The sequence below is a fragment of the Aquarana catesbeiana genome, linkage group LG04, assembly GCF_042186555.1.
Source record: "Aquarana catesbeiana isolate 2022-GZ linkage group LG04, ASM4218655v1, whole genome shotgun sequence".
Taxonomy (NCBI): domain Eukaryota; kingdom Metazoa; phylum Chordata; class Amphibia; order Anura; family Ranidae; genus Aquarana; species Aquarana catesbeiana.
The window spans coordinates 55,237,094-55,265,014 of NC_133327.1; the positions used below are offsets into that span (position 1 = coordinate 55,237,094).

A 27,921-nucleotide genomic window follows, 5' to 3' on the forward strand; every position below is an offset into this window, starting at 1 on the left:
AAGCAGACACATTTCGACAAGACAGCTAGCTAATGTTTCATCAATCTTTCTCCCAAGGCCCAAAACAAAGCCTTCACTGCCAGGGTCAGTTTCGAAAGGCAGCAGCAGGCAGGCCCAGGCCAGGCCAGGCCAGGCCATTTCAACAGGCCTGACTTTGCTCCATCTCTGCTGTCCCTTGTTGCAGCTAGCTCAAAGTCAGTCCAGGAGCTCAAAGTCAGTCCAGGCATGCATTCCTTCCCTCACTCCCTCGTTTTCGCAGCCTGTGTCTCCCTCTAGTGGGTCCCCGTCTCGTCTTCCTCGTTCATCTTACCAGGAGGCGGGTCCATGCAAATGATTTCCCTCGTTAGCCATCAACGAGGAGCACCTGGCTGTGTGCAATTAGTGCTCAAGGCTGCCTAATTGGCAGTATGAAGGTCAGAATGGGCTGCAGGTGTGTTAAGGAGGTGTTAGGCAGCTGTGTGGAGGGATTAGGCCTCAAGCCCGGGTAGGTGTGAAAAGTTGCTGTGCCTGTGGCTGCGGCCAGCCTAGACCGGGGGAAGGCTAGACGGGCATCTCTCAGCGAGCTCCTCGTTTGTGCCAGGCCGCCGCTCGCTCGGAAAAGAGAATAATTGGGTTATCGCTTCTCGGCCTTTTGGCTAAGATCCAGTGCAGTTTTACTGTGTGTGACTTAGTCAAGAGGTGTCTGGGGTACCCGGAGGTCGGCCTTGGGGGGAGCGTCCCTTTTCGGAGGGCCCCCCCTTGCTGCTATTGGCCCGAGGCCTAGTCCCCAGACAACGAGGAGCGATCGCCCTTCTTAAGGCGGTTGTGGGTCAGCGTTTGGGGCCCCTTCGGGGGTTCCCTTGTCGGTGGAAGAGGCGTAGCACCAGGAGGTGCTAAAATGGCGTCCCCAGGAATGCGGGATTCATTACGGTTCCAGGTGAAGCCGGAGTTCAAAGACGAGGTCGATCTGAGGACGATTGTGGTGGAGGTCTTGATGGATTTCCTGAACCTACGGGTGAGAGATATTATTTGTTTGCAAGATTTTCCAAAACAAAGCTTATATGATGTTACTTTTGTTTCTTCCGAGATTTGTTGGAACATCTATGAGAAGATTAGGAATGTGGACAATGATTTATTGCGTAAGATGGAGGTTATCCCGCTGTTTATGCAGGAAGAAAAGGCCATTGTTGTACATATGTACAACCCGTTTGCGGATGTGAGCCTAGTGAAAGCCTTTCTGAACAATTACTGTGATAAGCTACGGGGTGGTGATAAAGTGCTAAATAAATTTGACATATGGACTGGGAAGTATCGTTTTTACGGAAGATTTCGCAAGGATTCAGAATGTGTCGGTGGGGTGAGGAGGCCCCCCGCTGTGTTTACTATTGGTGGGGAGAGGGGTTTTCTTTTCTATCCAGGTCAACCTGTTTACTGTAGGAACTGCAGTGTGTATGGACATACAAGTGCTGACTGTGACCAGGGGATTAAATGCAGATTTTGCAGGAGCCCGGACCATTTTTCCAGGGATTGTACACAGAAGAAGGTATGTGACATCTGTAAAAGGGTTGGTCACCTTGCGAGACAGTGCGAGGACTATCTTTCTGCCAAAAGTGAAGCAACCTTTCATGAAAACATGAAGAAATATGCAGCAAGACGAGCGAGGCAGCAGAGGCCTTGTACAGAGGTACCTGGGGAAGGTAGTAGTACGGGACACGCTGATGCGGCCCGGTCTGCTGCACCCCCGGGCTCTGGTGCCAATGATGTTGCGCCTACGGAGCAGGGTGAGGCAGTGATCAGAAGTGTTGGGACTGACGGTGCTATGGTTGATACGGTGGCTGGTGTTGGTACCGACTCTGGGAGCCTTGCCGCTGCCGTGGGTGAAGGTTTCCAGATGGATGTTTGTGTAGAGGCAGATCACCAGGAAGTAGAGGAGGAGGTGCAGGGATCTTCGTCGGGTCAAGATGGTGGCATGCTTGGGATGGAACAAGGAAGCGTGATACTGGCCAGCCCTGGGGGACTTTCAGATTTGATAAGTGGGCTGTCAGATAGTAGTGAAGAAGAGGACGGAGAGGAAGGTGATGAAGATATGGACAGTGATGAGAGTTTAGCATGTGGTCAGAGACTGATAATTTCAACAGCTGAGTCTGCTCTTTCCGCGGCCAAAAGAGCGCGGGAAGATGGGGCAGGAGGAGGGGGGGAAGGTATTGCTTCTCCTATTGATGGGGGCTCAGGTTCTGAGTCCGCCAGTTCTCCGTTTGGGCGGAAAAGGTTGACCTATGCCAATGTGGCAAGCAGGGGTGCGGATGAGGATACGCATTATCTGTAATGTTGTGTTATGGCTGTATTGAACTTAATTTTTATCGTGATGGCTTTCACGATTAGCTCGTTGAATGTTAGAAGTATATGTTCTAATTGGAGGAGGGCGGCAGTTTTTGATTTTTTGAGTGGAATAAGTTCTGATGTTATCTGTATTCAAGAGTGTGGTGTGGAAAGAGCTCTGTGTGTCGAATGGAAACATGGGTTGTCCCTATGGTCCCCCATGTGTGAGTCTAAAAGTGAGGGGGTGGGGATTTTAATTAAAAGCCCATATGTACAGGTGGTGTCGCATGAAGTGGTGGTACCAGGGAGGTTACAGATTGCTGTGTTGGAGGTGGCGGGGAATTGTTTAAGGATAATTAATTGTTATGTGCCTGCTGATAAGAGGGAACGAGTGGTGTTCTTTGAGACCCTTAAAATGTGGATGCCTGGTAGAATACCAACTATTTTGATCGGTGACTTTAATTGTGTGAGGAGGGATGAGGAAAGACAGAGTGTTAGTGGTGGAAGTGGGGTGGATGTAACGTCTAAAACTTTGAATGAGTTGGTGAATGATTTCCGTTTGCAGGACACTGCGGTTGTGGTTCAAAAAAGGGATGTTGCCTTTACCTTTTTTTCTGATAAAGGGTCTGTTAGATCAAGAATTGATTTTATTTTTGCATCCTCAGCCTTAAAGATTGTAGGGTACCAAGTAGATCCGGTATCCTTTTCAGACCATGTCATGATTTCAGGGACTTTTAACCTAGATGATGCTTTGGTGTATGGGAAGGGTACGTGGAAGCTAAACTGTTCTCTTCTTGAGGAGGAGGGGGTATATATTAAGTTTAAAGATTTTTTTGAGTGGCTTACTTTTAAAAAACGTGGGTTTGTGGATGTGTTGGAGTGGTGGGACTGGGCCAAGATGAAGATTGGTGGTTTTTTTAGAAGGATGGGAGTGGAGGTGGCAAGGAGGAAATATGAAGAAGAGAGGAGGTTGGTGGATAGGCTACACTTTTTATTTCGGTGTAAAAGGTTGGGGCTGGAGGTGGAGGACGAACTGAAGGAGGTGCGTGAGGCTCGGAATAGGAGAGTTAAAGAACGGGGGAAGGGCATCATCTTTAGAGCGAAAATACAGGAGGTGGAAGAGGGGGAACGGTGTTCCGCCTTTTTTTTCAAGAAATCTTTCGGGCCCAAGAAGCTGCTTCAATCTGTGCTGGAAGGTGAAGAGGAAGTGCGCGGTGATAGGATGGTGGAGTCAATTAGAGCGTTCTATGCCGACTTGTATGGTGGTGGTGGGGGTGCTTCGGTGGAAGAGATAAGTGAGTACTGTGAAGTGGTGAAAGGGAACCTGAGCGAAGAAGATGCTGCGATGTTAGTAGAGCCGGCGCTGGAGGGAGAAGTGGAGTTGGTAGTGAAGAAAATGAAGAAGAACAAGACCCCTGGAGGGGACGGCTTACCTGTTGAGTTCTATGAGGTATTCTGGCCAGTGTTGAAGGATCATCTGTGCGAGGTGGTGAGGACCTGTATGGAAGAAAAAAGATTGTCAGCATCGATGAAGAAGGGGATAATTACCTTGTTATATAAAAAAAAAGGGGAGCAACGGGATATTAAGAATTGGCGGCCTATTACTTTGCTTAATTGCGACTATAAAATCATCGCAAAATTGATGGCAGATAGGTTGCGAAAGATTGTAGGCGGTGTCATCGGTGAATGGCAAGCTTGTGCGGTGCCTGGACGAAGGATCTCGGACAACCTGATCCTTTTGCGGGACCTTGTGTACTACGCACAGTGTAACAATATGCCTTTGGCAGTGGCGAGCATTGACCTGGAGAAGGCGTATGATCGCGTAGCACATTGTTTTCTGTTTATTGTTTTGAGACAGATGGGGGTGCCTGAAGGTTTTGTTAAATCTGTGGAAAGTTTGTACCAGGGGATCAGTAGCCAGGTCTTGGTTAATGGAAGGCTGTCTGGGGAGGTGGAGGTGAGGTCCGGGGTAAGGCAGGGGTGCCCTCTGTCGCCTGTTGCTTTTATATGTGTTATTGAGCCCCTATTGAGGCATCTGGTGGAGGATAAATGTTTTAGGGGGATTTTCGTGCCTGGTTGCGAGAATGTACCTGTGAAGGCGCTTAGCTATATGGACGATGTGAACTTTTTGTGTAGCTCTGCGAGAGACTTGACAAGGGCTGAACTCCAATTGAGAATCTTTGGGGCAATGTCTGGCTTGAGTGTTAACTGGGGTAAAAGCAGTGTGTGTGTCCTGAGTGGCACTTGTGATGTGACTAAAAGTAAATTAAAGGTTGTGCAGGAGGTTGATGTTCTGGGTATACATTTTGAAAAAAGCTTGGTCAATCAAGTGAATGTTGCTAGAGGGGTGGAGAAGGTGGAGAGGAAACTCAGTTTATGGAAAACAAGGAGGCTATCTTTTTCAGGGAAAACTTTGGTGGTAAAAGCAGTAATTCTCCCTATTTTGTTATACTTTTCAGTTATTTTTCCGCCAAACAAGAGGTGGGTGCAGAAGATCACAAGGATTCTTTTTGTGTTCTTCTGGGGCTCTAAAATGGAGAAAGTCTCGCGGGAAGTGGTAATGAAGGAGGTACAGATGGGAGGATATAATTTTCCCAACATCGGGCTCTTTTTAGAAGTACAATGGTGGTTGGTACATCTTAAGACATTTCACGCAGGTGGGCAAGTGGCTGCCTTGATGCGGTACCTGATTGGGTGGCCTATGTTGAAGTGGGGGTGGTGCGTGAAGGACTTAACGAAGCCAATGTCAATGTTATCTCCGGTTTATTATTTGAGGATGAGGAATTTTTTTCAAGATAACCGTTTGCAGGAGTTGGGGGAAGGAGCTCTAAAGAAGGAATCCTTATGGAAATGGTTGAGGAGAGGGGAATTACTGACAAATATCTTTGGTTTAAATCCCAGTAAAGCAGAAGTTTGTTGGAAAAACTTGTTGTTCAAGGGGATAACGAATAGGCAGAGAGAGGTGGTATGGTTATCTTTACATAATTGTCTGCCAACCATGTCGTTTTTGAAATCTAGAGACCTTGTGAGGCGGGAGGTGTGCCCTAGAGAAGGGTGTGGAGGGATTGAAAATATTAGGCACGTGTTTTGGGAGTGCGTTTTTGCTAAAGAAGTGTGGAAGCTGTTGTGTGGGTTCATACAAAGGGTGGTGGAGGTAAAGGGTGTGTCTTACGAGGCTGGCGTTTTTGGGTTGGTGGAGGGTGATAAAAGAAAGAAGTGTAAGATGTTTGTGATTTCTGCTGTGGTGAAGGAAGTGTTATGGGAAACCCGGTGCGCTTTTGTAAAGAAGAAAATGGTATTGTCTGAGGATGATTGTGTGGATTGGGTCTTGGCAAAAATGTTTCATGCGTTGGCTGTTGAAAGGAGGAGTATGGGAGTGGATGAGGCAAATGGTTTCTGGAATTTTGGGAGGTGGCGGGTTGGTGTGGGGTAGGAGGTTGTATATATGGATTTTTTATGTTTTTACCTTTTGATAGTTTAAGCCACGTATGATGTACAGAACACGTCTCAGTGGAGGTTCCAAGTGCTAAGTTTAAGCTGGGTTTCGTGATTCAGTCTGAGTGGAAAAAAAAAAAAAAAAAAAAAAATCTGTTCTTATCAGTTTAATATCTGATACGTCCCCTATCTGGGGACCATATATTAAATGGATTTTTAGAACAGGGAGATGGAAGAAGAGCTTGCTCTGTCCACTCCACGCATCGACCTGGTATTGCAGTACCTCCAGGACCGGTGCACCCCTCTCTTATGCAGTTTCAAAAAACAGATTGAACAACAACACAAATCTTCCTTTTGCTTGCTCAATGGCAATGTTGCTTTTTTTTGGAGGGCTCACCACAAGCTGTTAATTCTTGCAATAATAAACTTGCATTTAACCCCTGTGTGTATTGGTGTTTTTGCTTCGTGTCAGTTTCTTGGCCTATTTCTCTCTCCCCCCTCCCTCCTTGCGCTCCATATTTTTGGGGTCAGGAAGAAGCAGCAGGTAAAGTGGCAGTTGCAAGAAGCCAAACCTAGCAAGTCAGCAAGTCAGTAGCAAGTCAGTAAGCAGACACATTTCGACAAGACAGCTAGCTAATGTTTCATCAATCTTTCTCCCAAGGCCCAAAACAAAGCCTTCACTGCCAGGGTCAGTTTCGAAAGGCAGCAGCAGGCAGGCCCAGGCCAGGCCAGGCCAGGCCATTTCAACAGGCCTGACTTTGCTCCATCTCTGCTGTCCCTTGTTGCAGCTAGCTCAAAGTCAGTCCAGGAGCTCAAAGTCAGTCCAGGCATGCATTCCTTCCCTCACTCCCTCGTTTTCGCAGCCTGTGTCTCCCTCTAGTGGGTCCCCGTCTCGTCTTCCTCGTTCATCTTACCAGGAGGCGGGTCCATGCAAATGATTTCCCTCGTTAGCCATCAACGAGGAGCACCTGGCTGTGTGCAATTAGTGCTCAAGGCTGCCTAATTGGCAGTATGAAGGTCAGAATGGGCTGCAGGTGTGTTAAGGAGGTGTTAGGCAGCTGTGTGGAGGGATTAGGCCTCAAGCCCGGGTAGGTGTGAAAAGTTGCTGTGCCTGTGGCTGCGGCCAGCCTAGACCGGGGGAAGGCTAGACGGGCATCTCTCAGCGAGCTCCTCGTTTGTGCCAGGCCGCCGCTCGCTCGGAAAAGAGAATAATTGGGTTATCGCTTCTCGGCCTTTTGGCTAAGATCAAGTGTAGTATCTGTTCTTATCAGTTTAATATCTGATACGTCCCCTATCTGGGGACCATATATTAAATGGATTTTTAGAACAGGGAGATGGAAGAAGAGCTTGCTCTGTCCACTCCACGCATCGACCTGGTATTGCAGTACCTCCAGGACCGGTGCACCCCTCTCTTATGCAGTTTCAAAAAACAGATTGAACAACAACACAAATCTTCCTTTTGCTTGCTCAATGGCAATGTTGCTTTTTTTTGGAGGGCTCACCACAAGCTGTTAATTCTTGCAATAATAAACTTGCATTTAACCCCTGTGTGTATTGGTGTTTTTGCTTCGTGTCAGTTTCTTGGCCTATTTCTCTCTCCCCCCTCCCTCCTTGCGCTCCATATTTTTGGGGTCAGGAAGAAGCAGCAGGTAAAGTGGCAGTTGCAAGAAGCCAAACCTAGCAAGTCAGCAAGTCAGTAGCAAGTCAGTAAGCAGACACATTTCGACAAGACAGCTAGCTAATGTTTCATCAATCTTTCTCCCAAGGCCCAAAACAAAGCCTTCACTGCCAGGGTCAGTTTCGAAAGGCAGCAGCAGGCAGGCCCAGGCCAGGCCAGGCCAGGCCATTTCAACAGGCCTGACTTTGCTCCATCTCTGCTGTCCCTTGTTGCAGCTAGCTCAAAGTCAGTCCAGGAGCTCAAAGTCAGTCCAGGCATGCATTCCTTCCCTCACTCCCTCGTTTTCGCAGCCTGTGTCTCCCTCTAGTGGGTCCCCGTCTCGTCTTCCTCGTTCATCTTACCAGGAGGCGGGTCCATGCAAATGATTTCCCTCGTTAGCCATCAACGAGGAGCACCTGGCTGTGTGCAATTAGTGCTCAAGGCTGCCTAATTGGCAGTATGAAGGTCAGAATGGGCTGCAGGTGTGTTAAGGAGGTGTTAGGCAGCTGTGTGGAGGGATTAGGCCTCAAGCCCGGGTAGGTGTGAAAAGTTGCTGTGCCTGTGGCTGCGGCCAGCCTAGACCGGGGGAAGGCTAGACGGGCATCTCTCAGCGAGCTCCTCGTTTGTGCCAGGCCGCCGCTCGCTCGGAAAAGAGAATAATTGGGTTATCGCTTCTCGGCCTTTTGGCTAAGATCAAGTGTAGTATCTGTTCTTATCAGTTTAATATCTGATACGTCCCCTATCTGGGGACCATATATTAAATGGATTTTTAGAACAGGGAGATGGAAGAAGAGCTTGCTCTGTCCACTCCACGCATCGACCTGGTATTGCAGTACCTCCAGGACCGGTGCACCCCTCTCTTATGCAGTTTCAAAAAACAGATTGAACAACAACACAAATCTTCCTTTTGCTTGCTCAATGGCAATGTTGCTTTTTTTTGGAGGGCTCACCACAAGCTGTTAATTCTTGCAATAATAAACTTGCATTTAACCCCTGTGTGTATTGGTGTTTTTGCTTCGTGTCAGTTTCTTGGCCTATTTCTCTCTCCCCCCTCCCTCCTTGCGCTCCATATTTTTGGGGTCAGGAAGAAGCAGCAGGTAAAGTGGCAGTTGCAAGAAGCCAAACCTAGCAAGTCAGCAAGTCAGTAGCAAGTCAGTAAGCAGACACATTTCGACAAGACAGCTAGCTAATGTTTCATCAATCTTTCTCCCAAGGCCCAAAACAAAGCCTTCACTGCCAGGGTCAGTTTCGAAAGGCAGCAGCAGGCAGGCCCAGGCCAGGCCAGGCCAGGCCATTTCAACAGGCCTGACTTTGCTCCATCTCTGCTGTCCCTTGTTGCAGCTAGCTCAAAGTCAGTCCAGGAGCTCAAAGTCAGTCCAGGCATGCATTCCTTCCCTCACTCCCTCGTTTTCGCAGCCTGTGTCTCCCTCTAGTGGGTCCCCGTCTCGTCTTCCTCGTTCATCTTACCAGGAGGCGGGTCCATGCAAATGATTTCCCTCGTTAGCCATCAACGAGGAGCACCTGGCTGTGTGCAATTAGTGCTCAAGGCTGCCTAATTGGCAGTATGAAGGTCAGAATGGGCTGCAGGTGTGTTAAGGAGGTGTTAGGCAGCTGTGTGGAGGGATTAGGCCTCAAGCCCGGGTAGGTGTGAAAAGTTGCTGTGCCTGTGGCTGCGGCCAGCCTAGACCGGGGGAAGGCTAGACGGGCATCTCTCAGCGAGCTCCTCGTTTGTGCCAGGCCGCCGCTCGCTCGGAAAAGAGAATAATTGGGTTATCGCTTCTCGGCCTTTTGGCTAAGATCCAGTGTGGTTTATACTGCGGTGTGACTTGGCCAAGAGGTGTCTGGGGTACCCGAAGGTCGGCCTTGGGGGGAGCGTCCCTTTTCGGAGGGCCCCCCCTTGCTGCTATTGGCTGTAGGATTAGTCCCCAGACAACGAGAAGCGACCGCCTTTTTAAAGGCGTCCGGAGCGTTGTTTCAGGGGCCCCTTTTGGGGGTGCCCCTGGACGGTGGTGAGGCGAGGTGCTTTCCGGTACCAACATGGCGGGTCGTGGACTACGAGACTCGCTGCGATTCCTGGTTAAGCCAGAAGCAAGATCAAGTGTGACGTTGAGGACTGTCGTTGTGGAAGTGTTGATGGATGTCTTTGATGTTAAGGTAAAAGATGTAGTGTGTCTGCAAGATTTTCCCCAACAGGGGACTTATGATATCACTTTTGGGTCTTCCGAGGTGTGCTGGAAAATCTTTGAGGAGGCGAAGAAGAGGAAGGATGACATTTTGGAACTGTTTGAAATTCTGCCCCTTTTCTTGCAAGAAGAAAAAATGATCACAGTCCATCTTTACAACCCCTTTGCGGATCCAGCGTTGGTTTGGGCTTTCCTGGAGACGTACTGTGAAAAATTAAGAGGAGGAGACAAAGTGATGAATAAATTCGGGATTTGGACAGGGAAATACAGATTTTTCGGGAACTTTAGAAAGGATGAAGAATGTATTGGTGGTGTAAAGAGACCTCCAGCCGTCTTTACGATCGGAGGTGAGAGGGGTTTTCTTTTTTATCCCGGTCAACCGAAATACTGTAGAAAGTGTTTTAAGTATGGGCACTTAAGCGCTGACTGTGATGAGGGACTAGTGTGCCGATTTTGTAATCAGTCGGATCATACTGCAAGGGACTGTACGAAATCTAAGGTTTGTGATATTTGCAAAAGAGAGGGACATGTCGCCAGGCAGTGTGATAAATACCAGGATGCTAAGAGGACTTTTGCGGATATCGTGGCACGGGAGAATTTCCAGCGAAGGATGGATGCAAGAGAGAAGCAGCGGCTGAGGCGTAGTTATGACGTGGGGGGAGGAGTCAGAGGAGGACCCGCGGAAGTTAATAATGATGCGGCCCCTTCTGGCGTACTTTGGCCTGTCATAGCCAAGGATGCCGTGCCTAGAAATAGGGGTGTCTCGGCGGACGGAGCAGGTAATGCTTCAGCCTCTACTGGTAGAGTGGAGGCTGGAGTGGCCGGTTCTGGAGCTGGGGACCCTTCGCTGGGTGAAGAGGATGTGGCGTCTAGAGAACCTGAAGGACATGGAGAAGAGGTCATGCAGCAGGATGATGAGGCTGAAGAATCTGAAGAAGAAAGTGGGACAGAGATCTCAGTCGCTGGGTCAGGACGGAGTATGTCCCGGCTGATTGGTGATCTGTCTGAGAGTGGAGAGGAGATGGATGATGCGGATGAAGAAGAAGAAGATTTAGAATGTGGTCAGCGCTTTGTGCCTTCAGCAATGGAGGGGGGAGATGCCTCAGTAAAAAGAGCTCGGGTTGAAGGAGAGGACTCTGGGAGTGGGGAAGGGTCTCTCTGCATTGCCCTTTCTGGGGACTCTGAGTTAGAGTCCGCCAGTTCTCCCGGTCCAAAGAAATGGCAGAGGAGAAGTAAGAAAGATAAGGAAGGAAGAGAAGAGGAGAATATGGAAGAGTTTCCTTAAAGGCTTCCTATGGCTGGTTTTTTTTTCTTCTTTTTTCTGATGGCCTTAACCGTCAGTTCTATTAATGTGAGGAGTGTGAGGTCGGGTTGGAGGCGGGCTACCGTTTTCGATAAACTATCTGAATGTAGAGCAGATGTGTTGTGCCTACAAGAATGTGGAGTGGAGAGGGTTCCAGAGCCTCATGAGTGGAAGTATGGGGGGAGTGCATGGTCTCCAGCTTGTGTATCCAGATGTGAAGGGGTGGGTATACTTATTAAAAACCCGCAAGTAGTGATGGTGTCACAAGAGGTAATTGTGCCCGGAAGATTGTTATTGGTTATTCTGGAATATGTGGGGTGTAGATTTAGGCTTTTTAATTGCTACGCTCCTGCAGACAGACATGATAGGAATGATTTTCTTAATACTTTAAAGCTATACTTACCTGGAAGGATGCCTACAATTATAGCGGGTGACCTTAATTGTATCAGGGAAGTAAGTGATAGAAATGGTACGGGAGAGGAGAGTAAGTTGGATTCATCATCCAAGTTATTAAATGAGATGGTGGTGGATTTGAAGTTAAAAGATGTAGCAGTGGAAAGGGAGGGGAGGGATGCCTCTCATACTTATTTCTCGGACCGTGGCTCTGTTAGTTCAAGAATCGATTTTATTTTCTTATCTGAATTTATTACAGTGAAGAGTTATGAAGTTAAGCCTTTTTTATTTTCGGATCACAAGATGGTTTACTGTACTTTTATGTTGGAGGAGGGGATTGTTTTTGGAAGAGGGTTATGGAAACTGAATACCACAATTTTAGAGGAAGAGGAGGCTTGTACTAAGTTTGAGTGTTTTTTTACACGTTTGGTGAAGAGGAAAAAGGAGTTTGAAGAAATATTGCAGTGGTGGGATTGGGTTAAGGTACAGATAGGCATTTTCTTTAAGAAAGCAGGAGTGGAAAGAGCATGGCGGAGGAAGGAGAAAGAAGAAGCTTTGGTGGAGAGGTTGCACCTATTATTAAAGTGTAAAAAAGCGGGTATTGATGTGGAGGGGGAGTTGGAGGAGGTGCGGGAAGAGAGGAGCAGTTTCTTGAAGGAAAAAGGAAAACAAATTATTTTTAGTGCAAAGGTGCAAGATATGGAAGAAGGAGAACAGTGTTCAAGGTTCTTCTTCAAAAAGGCTATGGGGGCAAAAAAAGTTATGAAGAGTGTGTTTACAGAGGAAGGGGAAGTGTGTGGAGAAGAAATGGTAAAAGAAGCGAGGCTTTTTTATGAAAAATTATATGAAGAGCATGCTGGAGCTACGAAAGAGGAAATTATGGAATACTGTGAAGTCCTGAGAGGAGGTTTGAGAAGTGAGGAGGCAGAGGCTATATTAAATGTAGTTACAGAAGAGGAGGTGGAGGGGAATTTGAGAAGGATGCCGAAAAATAAAACTCCAGGGGAAGACGGGCTGCCGGCAGAATTTTATGTCAAGTTTTGGCCGATCTTAAAAAATCACTTGGTGGAGGTGGTAAAGTACTGTGTGGAGACTGGGAATCTGTCCCCATCAATGAAGGAGGGGGTGATTACCTTGCTATACAAGAAAGGGGAGGAGCGTGATTTGAAGAATTGGCGACCGATAACTTTATTAAACGTCGATTATAAAATAATATCAAAGTTGTTAGCGAGTCGTCTCAGTCAGGTTGTTGGAAGCCTAGTGGGGGAGTGGCAGACATGTGCAGTTCCTGGTAGAAGGATCTCAGATAACTTGACGTTGTTAAGAGATCTGATCTTTTATGCTCAGTCAAATAATCTTCCACTGGCCGTAGCTGGCATTGACATTGAAAAGGCATATGACAGGGTTGCTCATTCCTTTTTATTCGGAGTTTTGGGACAGATGGGTTTCCCAGACAAGTTTTTGGTGGCTCTTAAAAAATTATATACTGGCATGACTAGTCGTGTTCTGGTAAATGGTAAAGTGTCTGACCCTTTTTGTGTAAGTTCTGGAGTGAGGCAAGGGTGTCCCTTGTCCCCAGTTATGTTTATATGTGTGATGGAACCCCTTTTGCGACATGCACAAAGGGATAAGATTTTCCGAGGTTTTTTTACTCCAGGAGGGGATGGTGTAAGAGTAAAATCCATATGCTATATGGATGATGTTACGTTCTTTTGCTCTTCTCCAGCAGACTTAAATAGAGCGGAGCTGCAATTAAGGATATTCGGGAGTATGTCTGGTCTGCAAGTGAATTGGAATAAAAGCCAAGTGTGTGTGCTAAGTGGGTCCTGTAGTACAACGCAGAGTCGTTTGAAAACCACTGAAACTATTGAGGTATTGGGGGTGCGGTTCCAAAGGAACATCATGAGTCAGGATAATACCCAAAAAGTGATAAGTAAAATAGTCCAGAAGTTGGATTTTTGGAAGTTGAGGCGCTTGACACTTTCTGGGAAAGTTCTGGTGGTGAAGGCAGTGATACTGCCTCTCCTGTTATATACTAGTCTAATTTTTCCACCGAATATGAAGTCTATCCAAAAGATTACCAGACTACTTTTTGTCTTTTTCTGGGGTGCAAAAATGGAGAGGGTGTCCCGTGTTACTGTTATGAAGGATGTGAAACTTGGGGGATATAACTTTCCTAATGTTCAAAATTTTATTGGTATACAGTTGTGGATAAGTCATTTTAAAACCTACTCTGCCAATGGAGTTGCTGCAAGGTTTGTGAGGTATTTAGCTGGGTGGACTATGCTGAAATGGGGATGGTGTGTGAAGGACCTAAGGAAACCTGTGGCCTTGGTCCCATCCTTTGTATACTTACGTTTGCACCAGTTTTTTTTGAAAAACAAATTGAGTGAGCTGGGGGTTGGAGCTATGTCTAAAACTAATCTTGTTAAATGGATGAGGAGAGAAGAAGTGGTGACTAATATTTTGGGTCTAAAGTCTATTTCAGCGGAAAAATGTTGGGGGAATTTCTTGACCAAGGGTGTAACTAATAGACAAAAAGAAATTTCTTGGATGGCATTTCAAGGCTGTTTACTCACAAAATCCTTTTTAAAAGCAAGAGATTTAGCTAGAGATGATAGATGCCCAAGGGAGGGATGTGGGGAGGTGGAAACTGCAGCTCATGTTTTTTGGGAGTGTAATTTTGCAAAAAGTGTGTGTAAAGAAGCAGAGAAGTTCGTGAAAGGTGTGGTGGAGGTGGAGAATATGTGTTTTTTAGGGTGTTTTTTTGGTTTGGTGGGTGGAAGGGTGCAGCAACGACGGAAGGCCTGGATTTTCTTTGCTATTTTTAAAGAAGTTCTGTGGGATGTTAGGTGTTGGAAGTGGAAGAAAAATGTTAATGTTTCAGAAAAAGACTGTATGAATTTATGTTTGGCCAAATTATATGTTGTGCTGTTGTATGATAGAAGGTGGATGGGGGTGGAGGATGCAAACGTGTATTGGAAGTATGATAGGTGGAGGAAAGAGTTTAGTGGGGGGTAGGGTTGTTTTTACTTACTGTTTTTACTTACCTTTGTGAAAAAATGATGTCCAGATGATGAAAGGAACGCTGCTTGATCTCTGGAGAGTTGCTTGAAGGAGTCTTGAGTACGCGATTCATTCTGAAGGAAAAAAAAAAAAAAAAAAATCTGTTCTTATCAGTTTAATATCTGATACGTCCCCTATCTGGGGACCATATATTAAATGGATTTTTAGAACAGGGAGATGGAAGAAGAGCTTGCTCTGTCCACTCCACGCATCGACCTGGTATTGCAGTACCTCCAGGACCGGTGCACCCCTCTCTTATGCAGTTTCAAAAAACAGATTGAACAACAACACAAATCTTCCTTTTGCTTGCTCAATGGCAATGTTGCTTTTTTTTGGAGGGCTCACCACAAGCTGTTAATTCTTGCAATAATAAACTTGCATTTAACCCCTGTGTGTATTGGTGTTTTTGCTTCGTGTCAGTTTCTTGGCCTATTTCTCTCTCCCCCCTCCCTCCTTGCGCTCCATATTTTTGGGGTCAGGAAGAAGCAGCAGGTAAAGTGGCAGTTGCAAGAAGCCAAACCTAGCAAGTCAGCAAGTCAGTAGCAAGTCAGTAAGCAGACACATTTCGACAAGACAGCTAGCTAATGTTTCATCAATCTTTCTCCCAAGGCCCAAAACAAAGCCTTCACTGCCAGGGTCAGTTTCGAAAGGCAGCAGCAGGCAGGCCCAGGCCAGGCCAGGCCAGGCCATTTCAACAGGCCTGACTTTGCTCCATCTCTGCTGTCCCTTGTTGCAGCTAGCTCAAAGTCAGTCCAGGAGCTCAAAGTCAGTCCAGGCATGCATTCCTTCCCTCACTCCCTCGTTTTCGCAGCCTGTGTCTCCCTCTAGTGGGTCCCCGTCTCGTCTTCCTCGTTCATCTTACCAGGAGGCGGGTCCATGCAAATGATTTCCCTCGTTAGCCATCAACGAGGAGCACCTGGCTGTGTGCAATTAGTGCTCAAGGCTGCCTAATTGGCAGTATGAAGGTCAGAATGGGCTGCAGGTGTGTTAAGGAGGTGTTAGGCAGCTGTGTGGAGGGATTAGGCCTCAAGCCCGGGTAGGTGTGAAAAGTTGCTGTGCCTGTGGCTGCGGCCAGCCTAGACCGGGGGAAGGCTAGACGGGCATCTCTCAGCGAGCTCCTCGTTTGTGCCAGGCCGCCGCTCGCTCGGAAAAGAGAATAATTGGGTTATCGCTTCTCGGCCTTTTGGCTAAGATCAAGTGTAGTATCGACTTTAGCCCTTAGGGGTGTCTCTGCTTCACAGCTAGGACGTTGAGAACCACTTGTATCTATCCAAGCTAATTGGTCCTTGTGGGGTACCCTCTGCTCGGCCTGGTAGGATCGTTGATTAAATTCAGCTTCACCTACTTGCTGCTATTGGGTTAGAGGCTTAGCCCCCACAGGGAACGAGATTGCGGTCTTCCCTCCTCCCCCACTCCGCATTACTACCTCCGGGCAGTAGATGCTAGAGCCTTTTTAAAGGCTACGAAAAAGAGCGAAGACGTCGAGGAGCCAGAAGGAAGCCGCCTAAGAAACATCTGAAGCGACATCCAAATCCTTGACGATGGGGAAGAGCGAAAAGAAGACCGGAAAAGAGAAGAAGAACCCCGTTCCAGCCACTTCCTCCAAGCCCGGGAATGCCGCTGCCTCAACCCCCGCCCCTACCCCGGCCGGCACCAGCCGACCGGGACCAGCCAAGCCAGACCAGCCTGCAGACGGGCTCCCAGCTTTGGAGCCATGGATGAAGCAGACGGTCGTGCTGCAGCTGAAGGAGGTGGACGGAAGAGTCCCCGACATGACCCCGGAGATCTTTGGAAAGAAGATGATCCTGGAACAGGGGTTCAGCAAAGCGGAGACGCTTTCGGTGCAGGCCTTCACAAGAGGTATATTCTTTATAACTTTTGTGTCGTTCCAGGTCTGCAGAAGGTACTGGGAAATGGTGAAGACCAGTGGCCCTGAATCCCCTTTCCGGAAGTTCACTGCGAACTGCCCCATAACTCGGGACGAAAAGCGGGTGACAGTGGCCATGAGGAACCCCCATACCAGTGGAAAGGACATAGCCACCTACCTCCAGAGGTTCTGCACCGTGGTGAAGGACCCGATCCAAATCTTCGATGCAAACGGCTTCTGGATAGGTAAGTGGTCTGTGCTCTGCAAACTGAGGAAAGACCCTTCGGGGGACATCCAGCACCTGCAGCCTTTCTTCTCCCTGGGATCCTCCGCAGGAATCCTCTTCTACCCCGGCATACCCTACAACTGTAACAAGTGTGGGCAGCCGGGACACATAGGGAAGGATTGTACAGAACTTGCTTGCAAGTTCTGTAGGGTGACAGGCCACGAGACCAAGGACTGTCCGAGGTCCAAAGCCTGCAACCTTTGCGGACTGGCAGAACATGTCTTCAGACACTGCCCCCAGAGAACCCGGACCTACGCTGGAGCAGTAAGCCAGGGTAAGCCATCCGGGAGAAAGCTGCCAGAAAAACCAAAAGAACCTCGAAAGGCCAAAGGTAAGTCCACCCCCGCCCCACCTGCCCCTGCCCCATCCCCTACCTCCAGCACACCCCCTCCCACCCCCTCTGTGCCGGAGGAGCCCCTCCCCACCCCTTCCCCCCCCAACCTGTCCTCCCTGGAGGACTTCCCCACCCTCCCACCCCCCTCCACCCCCACCAGTGGCCCAAGAGGAAGCCGGAAACGTAAGCCAGAGAGCCCAACAGCTGAGGAACCCGCCACCTCCACCAAACGGCCCAACGGGGTCCAACGCGACAGCGAGGGACCCAAGCAAGTAGTGGAGGACCTAGAGTCTGCAGGAGAGGAGGAGGAAGGGGAGGAGATCGTGGTCGACCCTGAGCATGACCTCCCCCCCAACGTCCACATCAGCCAGCAGATGATGGAGTCTGTCCTTGAGGAGCTGGGCCTGGCCCAGGACACAGGACAGGCAGAAGACGCAACGGAAGAGCCACCCCCCCCCTCCGGGGAGGTAAGTTCGGACCCTTGTTAACTAGACCCTCATACCCTTTTTCATTATGGCTGAGATCTCAATCTTTTCCATTAATGTGAGGAGTATCAAGGATACATCTAGAAGGCAAGCGGTCCTGACCTTTCTTTCAAGTCAGCAGAGTGATGTCTACATGCTTCAGGAGTGCGCCCTTCCTCCCTTGAGGAGGTACACTCATCTGTCCTCCCAGTGGACCCTTGGTCCCTCCTACTGGTCCGGGGGTGGCGATTGCAAGTCTGCAGGCGTAGCCATTCTGGTCAGGGGTGGGCGTTTCACGGTTGACTCTATCCATGAGCTAGTCTGTGGCCGTCTTTTGGTCATAGACGGCTCGTGGGTGGAAGAGCCAGTTAGGCTCATCAACGTGTACGCCCCCCCAGACAAGAATGCGCGGCTGGAACTCTTCCAGACCCTGCGGACCCAACTCGTCACCACCAGAACAGTAGTGATCGGCGGTGATTTTAACTGTCCGATCGAGGAGGATGGGCGCAGCTCCAGCATATACGCAAAACTTGATGCTACTTCTAGGCTGCTCAAGGAGATGATCTCGGAGGCCTCCTTGCAGGACGCCGTGGGATCCATAGGGAAAGGGACCGTGAACTATTCGTGGTGCCGACCCGATGGATCTGTGCGTTCCAGGATTGACTTCGTGCTCACTTCAAGAACAGTCAAGCATCGTGAGTTCTCCATGGTCCCCTGCTTTTTCTCTGACCACAGGGCTATTCACTTTCGGGGTGACCTGGGCGAGGGCTTTGCCCGCGGACCGGGTTCCTGGAAGCTGAATAGCACCCTGCTGGAAAACGAGGAATTGCTGGGGGAACTCCGAGAAGCCTATGCCACCTGGACGGAGGAAAAGAGATTCTTCGGAAGGGTAAGTGACTGGTGGGAGTTTGTGAAGGTTAAGCTGCGTAGCTTCTTTCAGGCAAGGGGACGCCAGCGTGTGTGTGCCAGGAGGAGGGAACTCAGGAGACTGCAGCGTCAGTTGCAGTCCCTGCAGGACCTTCAGCACTGTGGCTGGGACGTTAGGCAGGACCTGGAGGACACCAAGAGGAGCCTGAAAGGACACTTCGAGGAAGAATCCAGGCACATTGTCTTCCGTGCCAAGGTGGAGAATCTTGAGAAAGGTGAGAAGTGTAATTCTTTCTTTTTCAGGAAACTCCACTCAGGACACACACCCTTGTCAGAGTTGCGCGACGAGACCGGAACACTCCAGAAGGGGAAGAAGGCTGTGATGAAAGTGGTCAGCGACTACTACACCAACCTCTACTCCCCGAAAGAAACGGACACACAGGCGGCCGACAGGTTCCTGTCAGGTATCACTAACCAAATTGATCCTGCAGGTTCATCAACCGTCAACGCCCCCTTGGCGCTGGAGGAGCTGCACTCTGCCGCTAAATCCTTTAGGCGAGGCAAGACCCCGGGCTGCGATGGTCTCCCAGTTGAGCTCTATGTAGCACTGTGGGATCTCGTGGGCCCGGACCTGCTCGAGCTGTACGAGGAGATGGTGGTGGAGGGCAGAATGCCTCCGTCGCTGAGGGAGGGGATGATCACGATTTTGTATAAGCGGAAGGGGGAGAGATCGGATCTTAAAAATTGGCGTCCGATCTCTCTGCTGAACGTGGACTACAAAATCCTTGCCAAGGTCCTGGCCAACAGGTTGAAGTCTGTCATCGGACAGATCATCCACCCGGATCAGACTTGCGGCATTCCTGGTCGCAGGATTGCGGACAGCCTTGCGCTTGTCCGGGACACGGTCCAGTACATTCATGGCCGCCGTGTGCACGCGGCCCTGGTCAGTCTTGACCAGGAGAAGGCCTTTGACCGTGTCTCCCACGAGTTTATGTGCAGAACTCTGCGCAGGTTTGGTCTTGGGGAAATGTTTTGTTCGTATGTGAATGTAATGTACACTGACATTTCTAGTTTGGTGCTGGTAAATGGCTGGAAAACTGACCCCTTTCCAATTCTGTCTGGGGTCAGACAAGGCTGCCCTCTCTCACCTCTGCTTTTTGTTTGTTGTATAGAGCTCTTCGCCCGAAGCATCAGACGGAACCCAGAGATCAGAGGGATCACCGCACCAGGACCGGACAGACGGGAGGTCAAGTGCTCACTCTACATGGACGACGTGACGGTGTTCTGTGCTGACCGGCGCTCCATCGACACACTCGCCCAGACCTGTGAGGACTTCGGCCAAGCTTCAGGGGCAAAGGTCAACTGCGGGAAGTCAGAGGTCATGCTCTTCGGAAAGTGGTTCCTGCCTTCTTCTGCACCAATTCCTTTCAGCGTCAAGACGGACTTCATCAAAATCCTTGGGGTCTGGTTTGGAGCTGAGGGCGCAGCCCTGAAGTCCTGGGAGGAAAGACTGTCAAAGATGCGACAGAAGTTTGGACTTTGGAGCCTCAGAGAACTCACCATCGAAGGCAAAACACTGGTACTCCGCAGCGAGATTCTCCCTGTGTTGCAGTACCTCGCCCAGGCCTGGCCCCCTCGGGTCAACACCTGTAAGGCCATCACCAGGGCGGTGTTTCACTTCATCTGGAGCTCCAAAATGGACAGAGTGAAGCGGGCGGTTATGTTCAAGGAACCCCTCAAGGGCGGTAAGGGCGTGCCCGACATCGCTACACTATTGAGGGTGTGCTTTGCTTGTAACTGCATCCGCAGGACATTGGTGGACAGAACTGTGGACTCTGGCGGTAACTCTATGTCCCGTTTTTTCCTCCTGCCTCTTTGGAGGACCCTTGGATGGGACAAATGGGACAGCTCCATCCCCTACAACTGGGACACGCCTTGGTACTACTTGGACACCTTCAAGTTTATTAAGGAGCTGGGGCTACATGGAGTGAAGCCCGACTTGTGGAAGCCAAAAACTATCCACAAGTTGATCAGAGCATCGGACATTGTTGAGACTGTTCCAGGCCTCCCTTCAGCCACTTGTAAAGTGGTCTGGAGGAATGTTTCTTCAAAGAGACTCACCAACAGGCACAAAGATCTGGCATGGATGGCAATCCAAGGGGGGCTGCCACTCAGGACATTTATGCATGCCAGAAACCTGTGTAGATACAGGCACTGCCCCTTTTGCATCATCCAGGAGGAAACTGCTCTGCATGTTTTCTGGGAGTGCCCCTTTGCACAGGACCTGTTGAGGGCCCTGGAACCTGAACTCAAAGACTTTGTACCACAGACTGCAATCACACACTTTGGTGTGTTGAACGGACTCTTCTGTGGAACTCATTCACAGGAGGACATTGACGGTGCCTGGCGGGTGCTGTGTTGCTTTAAGGACGCTCTATGGTGCGCCAGAAAGCGCCTCATCCACCAGCGGGAGAGGATGTCCATCGAGGACTGTCGCAGACTGGTTCACAGTCTGCTCAGAGACTATCACCTGATGGACTTCAAGGAGGAAGAGGAGGTCTGAAGATTTCCCCATTCCCCCCCCCTCTCCCCCGTGTATCCTTTGGCAGTTCAAATAAAGCTTCGGGCCTGTGAACTCTTTACTCCCTCCCCTGCCCCACCTTCTCCACCCCCCCCCATCACACCCGTTGCCCATTTGAATGTTATTTGACTATATGACTGGACTTTTTGTGAAATGTTTTTAAGTACTGCTTTCAGGGTAATGCGGCGTCATGCATGATGTGATGTTTCGGGGTATTACTACTCTGCACAACACATTAGGCATCATACCGCAGGATGAATGTAATTTATTTGTATGCTTGGTGATGTATTGTAATGTAGTGTATTTATGCGCTGCGTCGCAGTACAGATTGGATGTACCCTGTTTAAAGTATTTGTTTTTTTGTATATTTTCTTGCAAAATAAAGTATACATTTTTCAATCAAAAAATCTGTTCTTATCAGTTTAATATCTGATACGTCCCCTATCTGGGGACCATATATTAAATGGATTTTTAGAACAGGGAGATGGAAGAAGAGCTTGCTCTGTCCACTCCACGCATCGACCTGGTATTGCAGTACCTCCAGGACCGGTGCACCCCTCTCTTATGCAGTTTCAAAAAACAGATTGAACAACAACACAAATCTTCCTTTTGCTTGCTCAATGGCAATGTTGCTTTTTTTTGGAGGGCTCACCACAAGCTGTTAATTCTTGCAATAATAAACTTGCATTTAACCCCTGTGTGTATTGGTGTTTTTGCTTCGTGTCAGTTTCTTGGCCTATTTCTCTCTCCCCCCTCCCTCCTTGCGCTCCATATTTTTGGGGTCAGGAAGAAGCAGCAGGTAAAGTGGCAGTTGCAAGAAGCCAAACCTAGCAAGTCAGCAAGTCAGTAGCAAGTCAGTAAGCAGACACATTTCGACAAGACAGCTAGCTAATGTTTCATCAATCTTTCTCCCAAGGCCCAAAACAAAGCCTTCACTGCCAGGGTCAGTTTCGAAAGGCAGCAGCAGGCAGGCCCAGGCCAGGCCAGGCCAGGCCATTTCAACAGGCCTGACTTTGCTCCATCTCTGCTGTCCCTTGTTGCAGCTAGCTCAAAGTCAGTCCAGGAGCTCAAAGTCAGTCCAGGCATGCATTCCTTCCCTCACTCCCTCGTTTTCGCAGCCTGTGTCTCCCTCTAGTGGGTCCCCGTCTCGTCTTCCTCGTTCATCTTACCAGGAGGCGGGTCCATGCAAATGATTTCCCTCGTTAGCCATCAACGAGGAGCACCTGGCTGTGTGCAATTAGTGCTCAAGGCTGCCTAATTGGCAGTATGAAGGTCAGAATGGGCTGCAGGTGTGTTAAGGAGGTGTTAGGCAGCTGTGTGGAGGGATTAGGCCTCAAGCCCGGGTAGGTGTGAAAAGTTGCTGTGCCTGTGGCTGCGGCCAGCCTAGACCGGGGGAAGGCTAGACGGGCATCTCTCAGCGAGCTCCTCGTTTGTGCCAGGCCGCCGCTCGCTCGGAAAAGAGAATAATTGGGTTATCGCTTCTCGGCCTTTTGGCTAAGATCAAGTGTAGTATCTGTTCTTATCAGTTTAATATCTGATACGTCCCCTATCTGGGGACCATATATTAAATGGATTTTTAGAACAGGGAGATGGAAGAAGAGCTTGCTCTGTCCACTCCACGCATCGACCTGGTATTGCAGTACCTCCAGGACCGGTGCACCCCTCTCTTATGCAGTTTCAAAAAACAGATTGAACAACAACACAAATCTTCCTTTTGCTTGCTCAATGGCAATGTTGCTTTTTTTTGGAGGGCTCACCACAAGCTGTTAATTCTTGCAATAATAAACTTGCATTTAACCCCTGTGTGTATTGGTGTTTTTGCTTCGTGTCAGTTTCTTGGCCTATTTCTCTCTCCCCCCTCCCTCCTTGCGCTCCATATTTTTGGGGTCAGGAAGAAGCAGCAGGTAAAGTGGCAGTTGCAAGAAGCCAAACCTAGCAAGTCAGCAAGTCAGTAGCAAGTCAGTAAGCAGACACATTTCGACAAGACAGCTAGCTAATGTTTCATCAATCTTTCTCCCAAGGCCCAAAACAAAGCCTTCACTGCCAGGGTCAGTTTCGAAAGGCAGCAGCAGGCAGGCCCAGGCCAGGCCAGGCCAGGCCATTTCAACAGGCCTGACTTTGCTCCATCTCTGCTGTCCCTTGTTGCAGCTAGCTCAAAGTCAGTCCAGGAGCTCAAAGTCAGTCCAGGCATGCATTCCTTCCCTCACTCCCTCGTTTTCGCAGCCTGTGTCTCCCTCTAGTGGGTCCCCGTCTCGTCTTCCTCGTTCATCTTACCAGGAGGCGGGTCCATGCAAATGATTTCCCTCGTTAGCCATCAACGAGGAGCACCTGGCTGTGTGCAATTAGTGCTCAAGGCTGCCTAATTGGCAGTATGAAGGTCAGAATGGGCTGCAGGTGTGTTAAGGAGGTGTTAGGCAGCTGTGTGGAGGGATTAGGCCTCAAGCCCGGGTAGGTGTGAAAAGTTGCTGTGCCTGTGGCTGCGGCCAGCCTAGACCGGGGGAAGGCTAGACGGGCATCTCTCAGCGAGCTCCTCGTTTGTGCCAGGCCGCCGCTCGCTCGGAAAAGAGAATAATTGGGTTATCGCTTCTCGGCCTTTTGGCTAAGATCAAGTGTAGTATCTGTTCTTATCAGTTTAATATCTGATACGTCCCCTATCTGGGGACCATATATTAAATGGATTTTTAGAACAGGGAGATGGAAGAAGAGCTTGCTCTGTCCACTCCACGCATCGACCTGGTATTGCAGTACCTCCAGGACCGGTGCACCCCTCTCTTATGCAGTTTCAAAAAACAGATTGAACAACAACACAAATCTTCCTTTTGCTTGCTCAATGGCAATGTTGCTTTTTTTTGGAGGGCTCACCACAAGCTGTTAATTCTTGCAATAATAAACTTGCATTTAACCCCTGTGTGTATTGGTGTTTTTGCTTCGTGTCAGTTTCTTGGCCTATTTCTCTCTCCCCCCTCCCTCCTTGCGCTCCATATTTTTGGGGTCAGGAAGAAGCAGCAGGTAAAGTGGCAGTTGCAAGAAGCCAAACCTAGCAAGTCAGCAAGTCAGTAGCAAGTCAGTAAGCAGACACATTTCGACAAGACAGCTAGCTAATGTTTCATCAATCTTTCTCCCAAGGCCCAAAACAAAGCCTTCACTGCCAGGGTCAGTTTCGAAAGGCAGCAGCAGGCAGGCCCAGGCCAGGCCAGGCCAGGCCATTTCAACAGGCCTGACTTTGCTCCATCTCTGCTGTCCCTTGTTGCAGCTAGCTCAAAGTCAGTCCAGGAGCTCAAAGTCAGTCCAGGCATGCATTCCTTCCCTCACTCCCTCGTTTTCGCAGCCTGTGTCTCCCTCTAGTGGGTCCCCGTCTCGTCTTCCTCGTTCATCTTACCAGGAGGCGGGTCCATGCAAATGATTTCCCTCGTTAGCCATCAACGAGGAGCACCTGGCTGTGTGCAATTAGTGCTCAAGGCTGCCTAATTGGCAGTATGAAGGTCAGAATGGGCTGCAGGTGTGTTAAGGAGGTGTTAGGCAGCTGTGTGGAGGGATTAGGCCTCAAGCCCGGGTAGGTGTGAAAAGTTGCTGTGCCTGTGGCTGCGGCCAGCCTAGACCGGGGGAAGGCTAGACGGGCATCTCTCAGCGAGCTCCTCGTTTGTGCCAGGCCGCCGCTCGCTCGGAAAAGAGAATAATTGGGTTATCGCTTCTCGGCCTTTTGGCTAAGATCCAGTGCAGTTTTACTGTGTGTGACTTAGTCAAGAGGTGTCTGGGGTACCCGGAGGTCGGCCTTGGGGGGAGCGTCCCTTTTCGGAGGGCCCCCCCTTGCTGCTATTGGCCCGAGGCCTAGTCCCCAGACAACGAGGAGCGATCGCCCTTCTTAAGGCGATTCGGTGTCAGCGGTTGGGGCCCCTTCGGGGGTACCCGGTGTCGGAGGAAGAGGCGAGGTACCATCCGGTACAAAAATGGCGGTCCGTGGGATGCGGGATTCCATTCGGTTTTTGATTAAACCTGAATTCAAGGGAGAGATCAATTTGAGGACTATCGTGGTGGACGTGTTGATGGGATTTCTCAACCTCAGGGTAAGAGATATTGTTTGCTTACAGGATTTTCCGCAACAAAGGTTATATGACATTACCTTTCTTTCTGTTGAGATATGCTGGGAGGTCTACGAGAAGATGAGGAGTGCTGAGAATGAATTTTTACAGAAAATGGATGTTATACCACTATTTATGCAGGAAGAAAAGGCTATTATTGTCCATATGTACAACCCGTTTTCAGATGTGAACTTGGTTAGGGCCTTTTTGAAAAATTACTGCGAAGAATTAAGGGGTGGTGACAAAGTACTGAATAAGTTTGGAATTTGGTCCGGAAAGTACAGGTTCTATGGAAGGTTTCGGACTGATCTTGGCTGTGTTGGTGGGGTGAGAAGGCCTCCGGCGGTTTTCAACATAGGGGGTGAGAGGGGGTTCCTCTTTTACCCTGGGCAGCCGGTTTATTGTAGGAAGTGCTGTGTCTACGGGCATGCAAGCGGGGACTGTGAGCGGAATATTAAGTGTAGATTTTGTGGTAACGAGGACCATCCTTCGAAAGAATGTAAGCATACGCGAATCTGTGATATTTGCAAAAGACCAGGTCACCTTGCGAGGCAATGCGAAGAATATTTTGCTGCTAAGAGTGAAGCGGAGTTCCATGATGTACTGAATAAGACCCAGGCCAGACGTGCGCAGCAGAGGCAGCGAGCTGAGGCTCGGAGGGAAGGTGGTAGTGCTGGGTCCGCTGATGCGGAGCGGCCTGCTGCATCCTCGGAGCACCAGGCCAATGATGCTGCACCTACTAAGCAGGAAAAGGCGATGAGCAGGGAAGGCGCTGCTGGCCCTGCTACTGGTGAGGTGGTGGCGGGAGCTAGTGCGGACCCTGGGAGTCTTGGTACTGTGGTAGGGGAAGGTGGGACAGTTCAAGATCGTCAGGAGGTGCAGGATGCCCCGGTGAGGCAGGAGGATGGGGGACCGGAGGAGGAACGGAGGAGTGAGGTACTTATAAGTCCGGGTCGCTTATCAGAGTTGATGAGTGGTTTATCATCAGAAGAAGAGGAAGAGGAGGAAGAAGAGGATGAGAACGAGGAGATGGACAGTGACGAGAGTCTTGAATGTGGACAGCGGCTAATGATTGCTATGGACGAGACTTCTCAGTCCTCTATAAAGAGGGGACGGGAGGAAGGGGCAGGGGAGGGGGTGGAAGGTCTACCCTTTCCTGATGGAGGCTCGGGTTCCGAGTCTGCCAGTTCTCCATTTGGGAGGAAGAGGTTAACCTATGCTAATGTAGCAAGGGAAGGGATGGAAGAGGCTAGGCATCACTTATAGTTTTTGTAATGGATGTGCAAATCTTTGGGTTTTTCCTCATGATGGCTTTGACTGTGAGTTCGATTAATGTAAGAAGTATATGTTCAGGGTGGAGGAGGGCGGCTGTCTTTGATTATCTAGAGAGGATTCAGTCTGATATAATTTGTCTGCAGGAGTGTGGTAATGAACGGATTTTATGTGATGAATGGAAATATGGTATATCTATGTGGTCCCCGGTATGTGAATTTAGGAATGAAGGGGTTGGGATTCTCGTGAAAAATCCGTATGTCCAGTGTGTGTCGCATGAGGTGGTGGTGCCGGGGAGGATGCAGATTGTTGTCTTGGAGGTGGCTGGGAGTAAAATAAGAATTATTAATGTTTATGCACCTGCTGGAAAAAAGGAGCGTGTGAAATTTTTGGAAGTGCTCAAAATGTGGTTGCCCGGTAGAATCCCAACAATGTTAGTTGGAGATTTTAACTGTGTGAGAAGAAGTGAGGAAAGGCAGGGTGTGAGTGAGGGAAACAGTGCTGATGTAACATCTAAAATGTTAAATGAAATAGTTTGTGATCTTCATTTTCAAGATGCTGCCTGTGTGGTACAGGGGAATGATATCTCCTTTACCTTTTTCTCAGACAAAGGGTCAGTACGCTCGAGGATAGATTTTATGTTTGCTTCTCCTGCCTTAAAGATCACTGGATATCAGACTGTTTTAGTGTCATTTTCGGACCATGCCTTGCTTACTTGTTCCTTCCTTTTTGATGGTACTAGGATGTGTGGGAGGGGTGCATGGAAACTTAATTGTTCTTGTTTGAAGGAGGAGGGGGTTGCTGTTAAATTCAATGAGTTTTATGAGTGGCTCAGGTTCAAGAAGCATAGCTTCAGGGATGTTCTGGAGTGGTGGGATTGGGCAAAGGTCAGGATAAGTATTTTCTTTAAGAAGTTGGGTGTGGAGGCGGCTGGAAGAAAGCGTGAAGATGCGAGGAGGTTGGTGGACAGGATGCATTTCCTATTTAGATGTAAGAGACTGGGGGTGGAGGTGGAGGAGGAGTTGAGAGAAGTACGGGAGGTACGGAATGCTATGCTTAAGGATCGCGGGAAGGGGATTATCTTTAGATCCAAAGTACAAGAGATGGAGGAGGATGAGCAATGCTCTGCGTATTTTTTTAAGAAATCCTTTGGGCCAAGGAAGATGTTCGAGTCTGTTTTGGATGGCGAGGAGGAGGTGAGCGGGGAAAGAATGGTGGAGTCCATTAGGTCATTCTACGTTGAGTTGTATGGTGGCGGAGGTGGTGCAACAGAAGAAGAAATGCGGGAGTACTGTGAGGTGGTGAGGGGGAATTTGAAGACTGAAGATGCGGAGATGTTGCTAGACCCGGTGGAGGAAGTGGAGGTGGAGAATGTGGTGATGAAGATGAAGAAAAATAAGACTCCTGGTGGGGATGGCTTACCGGTGGATTTTTATGTTGAATTTTGGTCAACCCTGAAGGACGATGTGTGTGAGGTTATAAGGACCTGTATAAAGGAGAAGAGGATTTCAGAATCAATGAAGAAAGGTATCATTACACTACTGTATAAAAAGAAAGGTGACCAGCGTGACATCAGGAATTGGCGACCGATATCCCTGCTCAATAGCGATTACAAGATTGTAGCTAAAGTTCTGGCGGACAGAATGAAGAGAGTAGTGGGAAGTGTTATTGGAGAGTGGCAGGTCTGTGCTGTGCCTGGGCGGAGGATTTCCGATAATCTGATCCTCTTGAGGGACCTGGTGTTTTATGCTCAGTGCAACAATTTGCCTTTGGCGGTGGCAAGCATTGACCTCGAGAAGGCTTATGACCGTGTTGCTCATAAGTTTCTCTTCATAG

At 49.1% G+C, this 27,921-nt stretch overlaps 1 protein-coding gene, 1 long non-coding RNA gene, 6 other non-coding genes and 2 pseudogenes across 8 annotated transcripts in view; 9 read left to right on the forward strand and 1 right to left on the reverse strand.

Annotated features, from left to right (window-relative positions):
- Positions 1-517: 517 nt before the first annotated feature.
- LOC141139261 (uncharacterized) overlaps positions 518-27,921 on the reverse strand; it is a 54,227-nt gene continuing 26,823 nt past the window's right edge. Inside the window, exons 3-4 of the long non-coding RNA XR_012243743.1 lie at positions 3,732-3,795; positions 518-988 (exon numbers count right to left, since the gene is read on the reverse strand). This is a non-coding gene — a long non-coding RNA (uncharacterized lncRNA). The remainder of the gene's footprint in view (positions 989-3,731; positions 3,796-27,921) is intronic.
- Positions 5,848-6,038, forward strand: LOC141141843 (U2 spliceosomal RNA). Its single transcript, XR_012244255.1, has one exon. It is a non-coding gene; the product is annotated as a U2 spliceosomal RNA (small nuclear RNA).
- Positions 6,953-7,143, forward strand: LOC141141755 (U2 spliceosomal RNA). Its single transcript, XR_012244204.1, has one exon. It is a non-coding gene; the product is annotated as a U2 spliceosomal RNA (small nuclear RNA).
- LOC141141756 (U2 spliceosomal RNA) lies at positions 8,058-8,248 on the forward strand. Its single transcript, XR_012244205.1, has one exon. It is a non-coding gene; the product is annotated as a U2 spliceosomal RNA (small nuclear RNA).
- On the forward strand, positions 14,403-14,588 carry LOC141141820 (U2 spliceosomal RNA). The gene has a single exon (XR_012244246.1). It is a non-coding gene; the product is annotated as a U2 spliceosomal RNA (small nuclear RNA).
- On the forward strand, positions 15,503-15,671 carry LOC141141990 (U2 spliceosomal RNA; annotated as a pseudogene).
- On the forward strand, positions 16,999-21,210 carry LOC141139259 (uncharacterized). The gene is made up of 2 exons (XM_073625218.1): positions 16,999-18,617; positions 19,326-21,210. Exons 1-2 carry the CDS (start codon positions 17,336-17,338, stop codon positions 20,714-20,716), a joined length of 2,673 nt encoding a protein of 890 aa, XP_073481319.1. The 5' UTR covers positions 16,999-17,335; the 3' UTR covers positions 20,717-21,210.
- Positions 21,121-21,294, forward strand: LOC141141793 (U2 spliceosomal RNA; annotated as a pseudogene).
- Positions 22,209-22,399, forward strand: LOC141141757 (U2 spliceosomal RNA). The gene has a single exon (XR_012244206.1). It is a non-coding gene; the product is annotated as a U2 spliceosomal RNA (small nuclear RNA).
- Positions 23,314-23,504, forward strand: LOC141141758 (U2 spliceosomal RNA). Its single transcript, XR_012244207.1, has one exon. It is a non-coding gene; the product is annotated as a U2 spliceosomal RNA (small nuclear RNA).